Below are 13,946 nucleotides of genomic sequence, written 5' to 3'. Positions count from 1 at the left end.
CCACACATTGACCACAGACTTAAAATACTGGTAGATAGATACAGACAGCTTGTCTGATTGATTGATTGAATGATTGATAAATAAAAAGCCATAATTCTATCCACCTACCTATTTATCCATCCAGTAGAGCAACAAGATCACAACTCACTAACCATTAACCTTATCCATCCCCACCCCTCTCCTCCCCCTCCAGGCCCCCAAGAAGCACCTTCAGAACGGGGCCATCAAGGGCTACCAGGTGGGCTACCGGGAGTACAGCTCCGGGGGCAACTACCAGTTCAGCGTCATCAGCATGGAGTCCACGGGGGACAACGCCGAGAGCCTGGTCCTGGACAACCTCAAGAAGTACACCCAGTACGGGGTGGTGGTGCAGGCCAGCAACAGCGCCGGGACGGGGCCCTCGTCCACCGAGGTGGCCTCCACCACGCTGGAGGACGGTGAGCACGGGACGGGGTGGAGTCCTGGGCCGACCGGTGCATGACAGGAAGTGACATCATGTGACCTTTATTAAGTGGACGCTGTTGTACAAAGCGCCTGCCTGAAAGTGCGCTCAACGATGAAGATACAACCCATAGACTGTTATGACCATTCAATTTATTAAATAAGCTAACTGCTGTAAGTGCTACAATATAGAAACAGGATGAATACAAAATGACCAGAGGTGACCTAGTTTGGGATTCAGTCTTGTTAGTAACAGGTAGTAAGATGAAGGGCATTTATAGCGGAGCATAATCTCAGGAACAATACAATGCCACAATCATCTGCACAAACATGTGAGAAGGCAAGAATTGGGTTTCCATGTTATTCAGTTGACAAGCCTTCGGAGGGGTCACACTACAGTATGGATAGAAAGGAATATCGGGAATTTGGCAAGCACTTGACAGTTTTGACAGTCATCTTGGACATTTGTTAAGTGCTTCCGGTCTAGAATTTGCTGCTGGTGAATGCCTCTCTCGCCGAGTTAACAGATACAGCATAATCGTCTCTACTTAAACGTCCATTTAAAACGTCCACATCCCAGTTTATACACATCAATTATTATGCATATCGTATTGTTGTAGAGCAATGAGCCGCCTGTCTGAGAAACAGTGTGATGACGTAGTGACACCTGGTGGAGACCTCGGAGTACTGCGGGGGGGTTCAGTCCAGACCATGTTATTATCAAGCACGTCTTTCCACTGTGATGTGAATGTTTTCCTTTGGTCCTTTCCAGTTCCCAGCCGCCCCCCAGAGAACGTGCAGGCGGCGGCCTCCTCCCCAGAGGTCATCTCTCTCTCCTGGCTGACCCCATCCAAAGAGGCCCTGAACGGGAACCTCATGGGGTTCAGGGTCATCTACTGGGCCAACCTGCCCGATGGAGGTAGACACACACACACACATACACAAACACGCACACACCTGTGTGCAAACATACACACGTACACACACACACACACACACACACACACACACACACACACACACACACACACACACACACACACACACACACACGCACACACACACACACACACACACACACACACACTACCCCAAACACACATGCACATAGCCACACACACTACCCCAAACACATACGCACACAGACACACGCACATAGAAACACTCGCACACTCTCGCACACACACAAATGCACAACATTTAGAACCAAGATGGCCGCTAGGTGAATGGGGCCCATTTAACCCCATTTAAACCACTGCAGAGGGAGAGCGAGGTGGTTACAGTGAGGCTTGGTCGCCCCACCGAGGACCGCCACACAGCGTGGCATGCTACTGTCACATGCCAGGGTTCTCCACAGTGTGATGGGCTGTGACAGCGCCGTTAACTTTGACCCCCTCCGACTGTCACATCGCATCCTCCCCGCCCACCGGGCGTGACGGCTCCTGACTTGACAGCGAGGGGTGAAGGAGGAGGAGGGGGTTAGTCTGCATGGCAACAGTTCAACACGAGGAACCACGCTGTGTCCGCGGGTGGAGCCCACCATGTCCAGGGGTACCAGGAGTAATTCAAATGTTATTACCAAAACTAAATTAATATTTGTTTGATATTTTTTCTATTTTTTTCTATCAAACTATGGAGATTAAGTCTTGGGATATAAAAAACGAATTGCGAAAGTCAAAAGTAAAGACGTGCTGGTAGTCAGCACGCCAGATCATCATAAATCATCCAGCCCTCCAGCAGCTGTGAGGAGCGCGTTGTCAAGGACTGCTGCAGCAGGCCTTGACTGGGGGGGGCATTGAACAACAACTCTGTGATTGAATACAGCAATATGTACAAGGCTGTGTTGTGATATGTAGCCTATATATATATATATATATATATATATATATATATATATATATATATAGATATGTAATCAACTCTAAAATGGTACATTACTCATATCTTTTCGAGGTACAGTAGCTTGTCATAGGGACCGCAGCTTATCATAGAGCTGTGTTTATTCACACACAGCATAGTCTAGCAGGGGCTAGGTTGTTTGACCCCCAGCCTCAAGGTTCCCGGTTTGAATCCCAACATCCACAGCTAACCTATAAAGGGCATCCTTGGGGAAGATGCCTAGCCCCGACGCGCTTCAAAAATATCAACAAAACGAACCATCTGCACAAACAGCGCAAAAGACTGGGTGGATGTGGATGAACCTCACCTCTGCTCCACTGTCCCACACAGAGCTGGGCGAGATCCGCAACGTGACCACGGCCAACCCCACCCTGGAGCTGGACGGGCTGGAGAAGTACACCAACTACAGCATCCAGGTGCTGGCCTTCACCAGGGCGGGCGACGGCGTGCGCAGCGAGCAGATCTACACACGCACCAAGGAGGATGGTAGGTCCAAGGCTAGTCGGTCCGACAGTCAAGTCGATCCAGTGTGGCAAAGTCGAAATAAACGAGGCAGCGTTGTTTAGTGGGACCCAGCGCCAATCCCTAGACCTGATCCCCGAAACTGCAGCATACCTCTGGGCCTTTTTGAGTAAGATGCTCACTGTGTACTCGCCGACTGCCACTTATCGTAATTCAATGTAAGACACTTTTAAAAGCATTCAAAATTACTATATCGTAGTACAATATAGCTCATAGTAGCTGCTACTGTTTTTGGAACTGGCTCATATCCCGTATCAGAAATGATTACAAGATAACTAACAACACATGCACATAAAAGACAACTTTTTCTAGTTGAGAATACATGCTTGGCTGTTTACTTTTTTCACTTAATGTACGAGGCAGAAAACCCCTGATCCTCAATCCCTGCTGCTCATAGTCCCAGAGGTTCTCGGCCCCAGGTTCTAAACTGTGGTTCAATCTCCCGGCTCCTCCCAGTTCCTGGACCCCCGGCCGGCGTGAAGGCCGCTGCAGCGTCCAACTCGGTGGTCTTCGTGTCCTGGCTGCCCCCCCTGAAGGTCAACGGCATCATCAGGAAGTACACCGTCTTCTGCTCCAACCCACATCCTACGGTAGGGACCACTGAACAAGACCTCTAGAACCACAAATGGAGCCTAGCTTCAACTGTATTTACATCTAGAACTACAAATAATGAGCCTAGCTTCAACTGTATTACTATCTATTACTACAAAAGGAGCCTAACTTCTACTGCATTTAAATCTAGAAATACAAAGGAGACAGTTCCAGCTGTACCCACTCAATGAAGGCAGTTAATTCCCCTTGTGGTGGCATTTGAAAGTAAACACAGAATAAAAGAAAAAAGTATTTTATTTTACTACACACACATGAATGTGATGAAAACGAGTGCAGTGTCATTCTTTTTTTTTTTCATATTTATTTTAATACTAATTACATTTAGTAGATTGTTTTGGGATTACAATCAATCTCTTTTATTTTATCCTCAGAATAAAATGCACTTCACAATATTTTTCTCTTAAAATCTATTAAAATTCAGATTCAGATTCTTTCTCTGATTTCATCATTTGGTTGACCTCAGTTTGGTGATCACGTTACAAAGTCCTCCCTCCCCCCTCCTCCCTCCTCCCTCCTCGCAGGTGAGCAGTGAGTTCGAGGCCGCGCCCGACATCTTCTTCTACCGCATCCCCAACCTGTCCAGGAACCGGCAGTACAGCATCTGGGTGGTGGCGGTGACGGCCGCGGGCCGCGGGAACGCCAGCGACATCATCACCGTCAAGCCAATGGCAGAGGGTAGGTGGAGAGTCCCGGGAAGCCAGTTAACCCGAGATCAGGCAGGGTTGTGTGGTGGCGAAGTACCTGGAAAGGTTACGGATTTATGCAGGCTATCTTGTTGTAGCTGTTTTTTTTAAAGCCATGTTTTGAGTAGGTCGCTTTGGGTTTAAGTGTCTCCCAAATGGCTGGGCACCGATCATGCAGGTGTTTTCAAACTGGTGCCACCACAGACCTAGCCGTTATCGTCAAAAGTGAACCGGTATTGCTAAGCTGGGGAATAAATGTGTTTATGCCACCTATCTGTAAACTGTGGCAGAGAGCTGAAAATAGAGAGATGGTAATTAGATAAGACCTGCTTGGAACTCATCTCGTTTCACATCTTATCTCAATCCAACACATGTCGTTTCAGAGCACTTTTTTTCGACATGTAGGGTTTTCGGTCCATCATGTGAAAATGGTGAATTATTTACAGCCCCTGTATATTTTAAGCATACCGACGTCATCGGTAATAATTGTGGGATAAAGTCAACGTCAAGATTTTTCTGCAAGAAGGTTTCACAAATGCCTACTAGATTTCCCATAATCCCCAGATACACCAAGGAGATCCCATAGGTGTACAGGTACAGGCACAGGGAATGAAAACCAAACAGGTCACGGGAACGTCAGACAAATGTTAATAAGCCGCCATTTTGACCCTGTCGGCTCTTCACGCGCTCGCTAGGTGCAGATAAGCTGATGGTTAGCGATGATAGCGCCCCCTTCACCACCCCCTCCTCCACCCCCACCACCCCCACCCCGCTCTCCTGGCACCCAGAGATGCGACCCGGAGTCGCTATCTGGACGTCTTTGGCTTCCTGTCTTGTAGTGTGGGTGATGAACGACCTCTCCCCCCCCCGATCCCCCCCCCCCCCCCCACATTACTCCCAGTTCCCCGTTCTGCTCAGAAGAGGAGAGCCAGGAGGATGACTCCTCACACACCCCCTCACCGACCCACATCGATGACCCCTAACCCACCCCTAACCTTGCTATTACTGCAGCAAGACAGAAGATATTCATAATGAATATTCTATTTTCGTCTTTTTCTTTATCATCCATTTATTGCGATGTAGTATTTATTCATTCAGGATACAATCCTCCCTTGCACTTAATTTACCCAGCGTGATTGTATTGGTGGAACATTATAAAGGTAGCAGAGATGTTGAAACAGCTGCAATTGATCGTCACTCGGGCGCCGGCTCTGACCACGTCGACTGTTGTCTGTTTGGGTGCAGCGCCGGCCAGGATCCTGACCTTCAACCGCACGGTGACCACCCCCTGGATGAGGGACATCGTGCTGCCCTGCAAGGCCGTGGGAGACCCCGCCCCCACCATCAAGTGGCTGAAGGACAAGTGAGTAGCCCAGACCCTCAGAGCCTCAGATCAGACGGGGGACGGACGGGCAGACGCCACCTCACTTTTAACTTCATGTTTTAACTTCAATTAATGTTGTAATTAATGTTCAATTAACGTCCATCCAAGGCTTGCCCTTTCGAGTATGTCCCCGTGTTTTCAATTTCCGACCAATCCTGTTTCGTGTTCCAGCAATGGAACCCCAGCGCCTGTTGTGATTGACAGCCGACGCAGCGTCCACGGCAACGGCAGCCTGGTCATACGCACGGTGAAAGCCGAGGATTCTGGGAACTACACCTGCGTGGCCAGTAACAGCTTTGGGCCGGACAAGATCATCCTGAACCTGCAGGTCCAAGGTAAGTCTGAGGAACCGGGTCTCTGTTGTTGCGGCTCTCTGATGATCACGTTGAGGTGGCGTGTGACAGTTTGGTCTGCTTTGCTTGCTTATCCCCCGCCTCCAGTTCCACCTGACCAGCCCCGCCTCACCGTGACCAAGACCACCACCACGTCCATCACCCTCTCCTGGATCCCAGGGGACAACGGAGGCAGCTCCATCAGAGGTCAGGCAGAAAGACCACAGCCGATGTTCTGTTTTCCTTCTAAAGCTGCTGCTGTGTGTGTGTGTGTGTGTGTGTGTGTGTGTGTGTGTGTGTGTGTGTGTGTGTGTGTGTGTGTGTGTGTGTGTGTGTGTGTGTGTGTGTGTGTGTGTGTGTGTGTGTGTGTGTGTGTGTGTGTGTGTGCATGCCTGTACAATATTGCATGTGTGTCAAATTTCTTTAAATAATTGTCCGTCCAGAGATTAGGAACATTCCCCTGTCTAAGGGACTCTACCTTTTATAAAATGATCGTCAGCACATTCCAAACATTTATCACAAAAAATTACATTTTAGAAATTTAGACTTTAAAAAATCTCAAATGACACCAATTGCCGATGTGACCATGGGCATTACAGCTTGATAGATGGCAGAACCCTCACCGTGTGTGTGTGTGGTTTCCCCCCGTGGTCCCAGGCTACATCCTCCAGTACTCGGAGGACAACAGTGAGCAGTGGGGGAACTACGCCATCAGCCCCAGCGAGCGGGCCTACCGCCTGGAGACCCTCAAGTGCGGCACCTGGTACAAGTTCACCCTCACCGCCCAGAATGCAGTGGGGCCAGGGCGCATCAGTGAGATCATCGAGGCCAAGACCCACGGGAAAGGTAAACATCAGCACCTCGGCCATTTTGGACACGCTTGAACACTTTTGTTGTTGTTCTGTTGTGTTGTTGGATGTACTGACCTGGGCTGCGGTCATTACAGAGGTATTCCAGGCTGGAAAACAGCCTTCATATCATTTCTTTCATCATTTCATTTCTTTCTTAACAGTCCCACCTTATAATATTTGTTCATCATTATTCTGCTTTCTCTGGGACTCTTGTCACACACGCTAACTCAAAGTCTTGCGTTGGATATCTCCTAACTTGGTAATACATGGTCAAGAAGAGCAGCCATTAACCCCCTCTCTCTCTCACCCTCTCTCTCTCTCACCCCCCCCCAGAGCCCCAGTACTCCAAGGAGCAGGAGCTGTTCACCAGCATCAACGCCACGCGCGTGCGCCTCAACCTGAACGGCTGGAACAACGGAGGCTGCCCCATCAGCTCCTTCACGCTGGAGTACCGGGCGGTGGACTCGCCCACCTGGACCACGGCGCAGCGCACCTCGCTCACCAAGAGCTACATCCTGTACGACCTGCAGGAGGCCACCTGGTACGAGCTGCAGATGAAGGTGCACAACAGCGCCGGCTACGCCGAGAAGAGGGTCAAGTTCGCCACGCTGAGCTACGACGGCAGTGAGTCCCCCTCGCCCATTCTCTCGGATGTTGAAGTTAGACTCTCGATGGTGATGTCAGGGAGAAGAGAATCGCTGAACTCTGCGGGTTCTCCGATAGATTTGTATCACAAAGCGGCACTTGCGTTGGACCGGTTTCGCCTGCGGACCATCTATGATAAGATGTACTTTAATAATCCCAGACGGGGAATTCCGGTTATGGTAAAGGACATACAGAAGAGTAAAGGCCCTCGGGGACCTTTCAGTTTCTATTAAAGAAAGCTTCTGTTCTTTAATGTTCTTTAATATATATTCATAACGCCGTCCTCTAATGCATTGTTCAGTGTGTAAAAGCGTAGGACTCCCGTGACGCGGTCTCCCTCTGCCCAGGCACCATCGCTCCGCTGGTGAAGGCGCCCAACGTGAGTGCGGGCGTGGCCAGCAGTGGCGACGGGCTGAAGATGATGGTGACCATTTCCTGCGTGCTGGTGGGCATCGTCTTCATCTTCATCGGCCTGCTGGTGCTCCGGCGGCGGAGGAGGGAGCAGAGGCTCAAGAGACTGCGAGGTGAGAACCCGAAGGCCACGGTGGTCGTCGAGGGTGACCCCGGTCGTCATGGTGATTGTGGTGGTCACGGCCGCGGTTGTCAATCGTGGTGATCCCGGTACTCATGGGGATTGACGCTGTGAAGGTTGTCCGGGGTGATGGTGGTGGTCACGGTTGTCATGGTGATTGTGGTTGTTAAGATGGTCGTCACGGTAATCACGGCTGTCACGTTTATCCCAGGGACTTTTATTTAGCTGCACATCGCTTTGTGAAGTCACGTGTTCTGCTTGTTTGCTTTTTCATTCTAGATGCAAAAAGTCTGGCCGAAATGCTGATGAGGTAAGATCCCTGTGCAAAGTCAATTCAGACAATGTTGGAATAAACTCTACTGCAACCATATCTATACATCTGCAGCCATGCATGTACATGTTTCTGCCTCGACGGCGTCCAGTATCTCAAACCCCCCCCTCCTCTGTGCTCCCCCAGTAAAAACACACGTCCCGCCGAGCCAATCAACAAGCAGCAGCAGACCCTGCGAATGCACATCGACATCCCCAGAGCCCAGCTCCTCATCGAGGAGAGGGACACCATGGAGACCGTTGGTCAGTGTCCGCCTCGCTTCCTTTATTCAAACTGAATCTATGTGTCACTTGAGAACACACTCTGTTGGCGGTACCTGCTCACGCCTCTCTCTCTCTCTCTCTCTCCTCTCTGTCCCTCCTCTCTCTCTCTCTCCTCTCTGTCCCTCCTCTCTGTCCCTCCTCTCTCTCTCTCTCCTCTCTGTCCCTCCTCTGTCCCTCCTCTCTCTTCCCTCTGTCCCTCCTCTCTCTCCCTCTTCTCTGTCCCTCCTCTCTCTCCCTCCTCTCTCCCTCGCCTCTGTCCCTCCTCTCTCTCTTCCCTCTGTCCCTCCTCTCTCTCCCTCCTCTCTCTCTTCCCTCTGTCCCTCCTCTCTCTCTTCCCTCTGTCCCTCCTCTCTCTCTTCCCTCTGTCCCTCCTCTCTCTCTTCCCTCTGTCCGTCCTCTCTCTCTTCCCTCTGTCCGTCCTCTCTCTCTTCCCTCTGTCCCTCCTCTCTCCCTCCTCTCTGTCCCTGCTGTGTCCCCACAGACGACCGCTCCACGGTGCTGCTCACAGACAACGACTTCGGGGAGACCCAGAAGCAGAAGTCGTCCACCGTCACCCACACGGTCCACTACCAGTCCCTGTCCCAGGCCACAGGGCCGCTGGTGGATGTGTCTGATGCCAGACCAGGCACCAGTAAGTCCAGTACGGACGTTTCTACTTTACTCCTTCGTTTTTTAAACACAACCCCTGGCAGTTTTTAGAACTTGCTGACCCTTTTCAGAACCTTTATTTACAACGTAACCTATATTTCCTGCTATTTTAATCTGTATCTCTCTTACATTTACATTTAGGGCAGACGCTTTTATGCAAAGCGACTTACAATAAGTACATTTATACTCTCTGTTAATGTACGACATACCAAGCACAACAAAGCTCAAACAACTACATTAAATAGCACATGAGATGCTAATGCTGCACCAACAAGGGTTCAAGGATCATGGGTCACGGGTCAGCTTTGTTTCAGCGAGCAGATGAGTCCGCAGATGATAAAAAACCTTGACGATCACATATACACAGACACAGACACAGACACAGACACATACACAAACACAAACACAAACACAAACACAAACACGTACATGTCACAGCAACATGATATGAATGAATATGACTATATATATATGTTTTCTGTTGCATATCCAGGGTCCAAAATTAACACCTGCCACCAGCCAATGGCAGATAGATTTGACCATTTGGCAGGTAAACAAAAATTCAGGGTTACATGTCAAAACAATTTGCGTGGCCGCAAAAATCGGTCCACTCTGGCGGGTGAAACCACATAAGTGTTAAAGTGAAACTCTGGACACACCTCTCACTCCCCCCCCCCACCCCTTAGACCCCACCGCCCGGCGCACCGCCAAGCCCGGGCCCGCCGCCCGCAACCGCTACGCCAGCCAGTGGACGCTGAACCGGCCCCACCCGCCCGTCTCCGCCCACACCCTCAGCACCGACTGGAGGCTGCCCACCCCCAGGGTGGCGGGCTCCGTGGACAAGGAGAGCGACAGCTACAGCGTCAGCCCCTCCCAGGACACAGGTAAGGGGGGGCGGGGAGGCTGGGGGGACGGGGGGACGGGGGCTGGATGCTGGAGCCTGGACACGGGTGGGGAGCGTGTGCATGGGGGAGGAGGGTGCAGGTGTTGCAAGGCTTGTCTCTGGTCCTTGGATTGGGTTGGATTAGATTGTATTCACTGTGAGATTAGATTGGAATATATTAAATTAGGGTATATAACAGAATATTGTATTTTATTGTGTTGCATTATATTGTACTATATCATGTTATATTTCTTTAGAGTAGATCAGACTGGTTTCTACTAGTTTGATTGCTTGCGATTTGATTATATTAGATACAATTAAATTATACTTAATTGATTGGATTCTACTATATTAGATTACATTGTATTCTATTAGATAGATTGTATTCAATTGTATTCTATGTAATTACATTTCATTAGATTGGATAAAATTTTAATCTTTCTGAACATATTACATTAGATTAGCTACGATTAGATCATATTTGATCATATTCCATTTGATTCAACCCTGCATTACGTAGGAGCTTGAAACAGAAAGCAGGAAACTAAGTTCCATCCTCCCCCCGTCCTAAAACTTAACAGTTTACTATTCTAACTACTAGTCTAACCACTAGTCTAACCACTAGTCTAACCACTAGTATAACCACTAGTCTAACCACGAGTCTAACTACTTCTGCTTCTTGACTGACACACGTGACATGACACACTCGACTCACTCCCACTAACCCTCACCCCCCCTCACCCTCTCTCCCCCACACCCCGCCCCGCCTCCCCCCCTCAGACCGCGCCCGCAGCAGCATGGTGTCCACGGAGAGCGCGTCCTCCACGTACGAGGAGCTGGCGCGCGCCTACGAGCACGCCAAGATGGAGGAGCAGCTGCGGCACGCCAAGTTCACCATCACCGAGTGCTTCATCTCGGACACGTCCTCGGAGCAGATGACGGCGGGCACCAACGACTACACGGACAGCCTCACCTCCAGCACGCCGTCCGAGTCGGGCATCTGCCGCTTCACCGCCTCGCCGCCCAAGCCCCAGGACGTCAGCCGCGTCATGAACATGGCGGCGCCCAAGGCCCACAGACCGGGTGAGGCTGACACCCCTCCCCAGTCCGCATTCCCCCGTTCCCTGGTCCTTTAAAGGCCACCATACACCGCCCCCACCTAGTGCTGCTGTTAACGATGGATTCATAATGAATTCATGGCTCGTTCCTAATCGCAGACCACCAGTGATGATGACGCCGACACTAAAACCGCAACCTTAGTCTGAGGCTCTAACCCTGAGCAATCTCATGTTTGGCATTCAGAAGGGCCGGGGGTTTGGATTGTTTTCAGGGAAATAATCGATTTATTTTGTGGGGTTTTATGTTTGACACTTTTAAGGGTTGGATGAGAGATGGGTTTAACATGTTAATTCACACGGTTCACCTCAAACAGCTGGGAGATTGCAATAGAACGTAAAACATTCAGTGTACATGTGTGAGCAACTGAAAACAGCATTCTGGAAACAGCAGAAGAAGGTACGGCCTAGGATCATATGTTTGTAATCATATTAATTCTGACATCTCCGGGAGAGCCCTGTGTGTTTGTTTGTTTTTTGTGTGTACACGACTATGCGTGTAAGCGTGTTTGTGCCGTGTAGTGTACAGTACATGTCTATTTAATAAAAAAATAAAATAACTTTGATATATCTTTATATTCGGTTATAACTTTAAATGTAGTTATCCCAAAACACGCCCAATTTTCCAGTCGGAAGGTAAAGTAAGCTAATTTGCGTTGGTTATCAGTTCATTCCCTGTCCACTAACCTCCATCCCCTCCCCTGTCCACTAGGTGGCGAGCTGGTGCACTTGCCGCCGTATCTGCGCATGGACTTCTTGCTAAACCGCGGCATGACCTGTTCGGGGTCGTCCAGGGCCACGTCGAGCGGCGAGGGCTCGGCCATGGGCCAGGCGTGCCTGGAGCCCCAGAAGAGCCGCTCGCTGAAGAGGCCCTCCCGCATGGCTCCTCCCACGCCATCGGAGCCGCCGCCGCCGCCGCGGGCTAGCAGCAGGGACCCAGTGGCCCAGTGGCAGCCCGGCGCGGCCGCCACGCTCCCCCACAGGGAGGGCTCGGAGCTGGCCCAGGCCGCCAAGCTCAGCACCTCGCAGGAGTCCCTGCTGGATTCGCGGGGACACCTCAAACAGAGCAACAACCCCTACGCAAAGTCCTACACGCTGGTATAACAGGAGGGGCCGGGGGTTGGGAGTTGGGGAGGTCGGGAGGGCGGGGTTAGGGGGTGAAGGGCGGAGCCAAGGGTGGGGTGGGGGCGTGGCTCTGCACTCTACGCCTGAAAACACTGGACTTTACACTCAAGTGCAGTAAAGTGACTTTTCACCACGCAGGTCCTGTATATATATATGGCCCTCTTCCTCTTCCAGGGGGAGGAGGGATCACTTTTACTAATCTCCTTTTTATTTATTTTTTAGAGCTTTCGTTTTTCGTCTTTCGTTTGTTTTCTTTTTCACTTGAGGGAATTCACTCACGGGAAAACTGACTCCCAAGGGGAGCCCTGCCAAACTAATTGAGTAAACGAGGGGGCGTTATTTATTCTAACTGTTAATTCTTAATAATTAAACAGTGATTAGTCATTGTTAGTTGTCGGCTAGTAATGATTATCAATTATTGATTACCAAATGATTGGTTATTATGACCATTGCTTCGATGTTTTCATAAAAAACAACGGACGTGGTTGATTTTTTTTATTCTTATTATTTTTCTGGAGTGGAAGATGACGATTTGGGAGTAATTTTTTTCCTATGGAATACCTTTTTGAAACACTGAATGAAAGTTGAGAGAACTCTTGGAATGAAAGCAATTGACACCAGTCCAAGCTGCTCTCAAATTGTTACTTTTTTTGAAGAAAAAAAAAATCTATTTCCTATGGATGCATGGGGACTGACCAATTAAAAGACAAAGAGGATTACGACCACGGCTGGGCCAATCCCAGTCGAGCATTTTGTCACACTATGAAATGATCCAATGTGAAGATTTATTATTCTTATTACTATAAATATAAATATATATATATAAAAAGAGAAATCACTTTTATTTGTGGATATTACAGGGAATAATTGATTTGGTTAATAAAGTCCTTAGTCATGTTTGCACATATCTCGTTTTGATTAGGAAATGGAGTCTCTGTTGATCTCTCTCTGTCTCTCTCTCTCTCTCTCTTTGTGTCCCATTCTCCGATGGTGCAATATGAAGAAAAGGAAAAAAAAATATGGAAATATGGAAAAAAGTTATATGGAAAAATTATTTGCTCTATGCTGTACTGTATTGATGAGAAGATAAAAAAAATGAAGAGGTATGTTGTGCGTGTACACACACGGGGCGGGGTGCACTCCGGGCTCTGTATTCAGGTGTCGTGCGTTGAGTTTGTTGCCCAAGGGCAGGGGCAGTGAGCGATGATGACGCTGAGGGCTGACAACAAGGGAGGGTTCGGAGCCGAAAGAGCCTGCATTCCCCGAGACCCCCCCCCCATATCTAGAGCGTGTCCAGATAGAGCCCCCCTACCCCCGCCTGACACCCCCTCCGCTCCCCCAACCCTCCCTAGCTCTCTCCCCCAGTAGTAGGGCATGTCCAGATAGAGACCCCCCACCCTACCAGCCCCCCCCCCCCCTGACTCCCCCTCTGCTCCACCCACCCTCCCTAGCCCCCTCCCCAAGTTCCCCCGTTCCCTCAGTGCACTAGGTAGAGTCCACGTGGCTCTCATTCCTTCTTAGTAGATCTACTGTTGCTGTGAGCGGCAATGCTGCTCTACAGGGAAATAAATAAAACGTGAGACAATCCAACAGAAGCCCCTCCCCCTCCCGCCACCGTTCAAACCAAACCTAAAGTCTAATGGGAGATACCGAAAAAAAAGTGGATATTAAAAAAAGCTG

The 13,946-nt window shown here is 49.7% G+C and overlaps 1 protein-coding gene across 1 annotated transcript in view; it reads left to right on the top strand.

Annotated features, from left to right (window-relative positions):
- Positions 1–12,245, top strand: part of dscama (Down syndrome cell adhesion molecule a) — a 12,530-nt gene extending 285 nt beyond the window's left edge. The window contains exons 2-18 of the mRNA XM_056594830.1: positions 194–437; positions 1,214–1,360; positions 2,671–2,826; positions 3,319–3,452; positions 3,996–4,149; positions 5,403–5,520; positions 5,713–5,876; positions 5,982–6,080; positions 6,531–6,719; positions 7,058–7,348; positions 7,717–7,893; positions 8,181–8,211; positions 8,359–8,474; positions 8,977–9,126; positions 9,830–10,027; positions 10,807–11,109; positions 11,854–12,245. Of these exons, the coding sequence (XP_056450805.1) occupies positions 194–437; positions 1,214–1,360; positions 2,671–2,826; positions 3,319–3,452; positions 3,996–4,149; positions 5,403–5,520; positions 5,713–5,876; positions 5,982–6,080; positions 6,531–6,719; positions 7,058–7,348; positions 7,717–7,893; positions 8,181–8,211; positions 8,359–8,474; positions 8,977–9,126; positions 9,830–10,027; positions 10,807–11,109; positions 11,854–12,245 (3,063 nt within the window). The remainder of the gene's footprint in view (positions 1–193; positions 438–1,213; positions 1,361–2,670; positions 2,827–3,318; positions 3,453–3,995; positions 4,150–5,402; positions 5,521–5,712; positions 5,877–5,981; positions 6,081–6,530; positions 6,720–7,057; positions 7,349–7,716; positions 7,894–8,180; positions 8,212–8,358; positions 8,475–8,976; positions 9,127–9,829; positions 10,028–10,806; positions 11,110–11,853) is intronic.
- The last annotated feature ends 1,701 nt before the right edge of the window (positions 12,246–13,946 follow it).

Source organism: Gadus chalcogrammus, chromosome 7, assembly GCF_026213295.1.
Source record: "Gadus chalcogrammus isolate NIFS_2021 chromosome 7, NIFS_Gcha_1.0, whole genome shotgun sequence".
NCBI lineage: Eukaryota > Metazoa > Chordata > Actinopteri > Gadiformes > Gadidae > Gadus > Gadus chalcogrammus.
The sequence above is the reverse complement of the archived record's forward strand: the minus strand, read 5'-3'. Positions and strand labels throughout refer to the sequence as shown.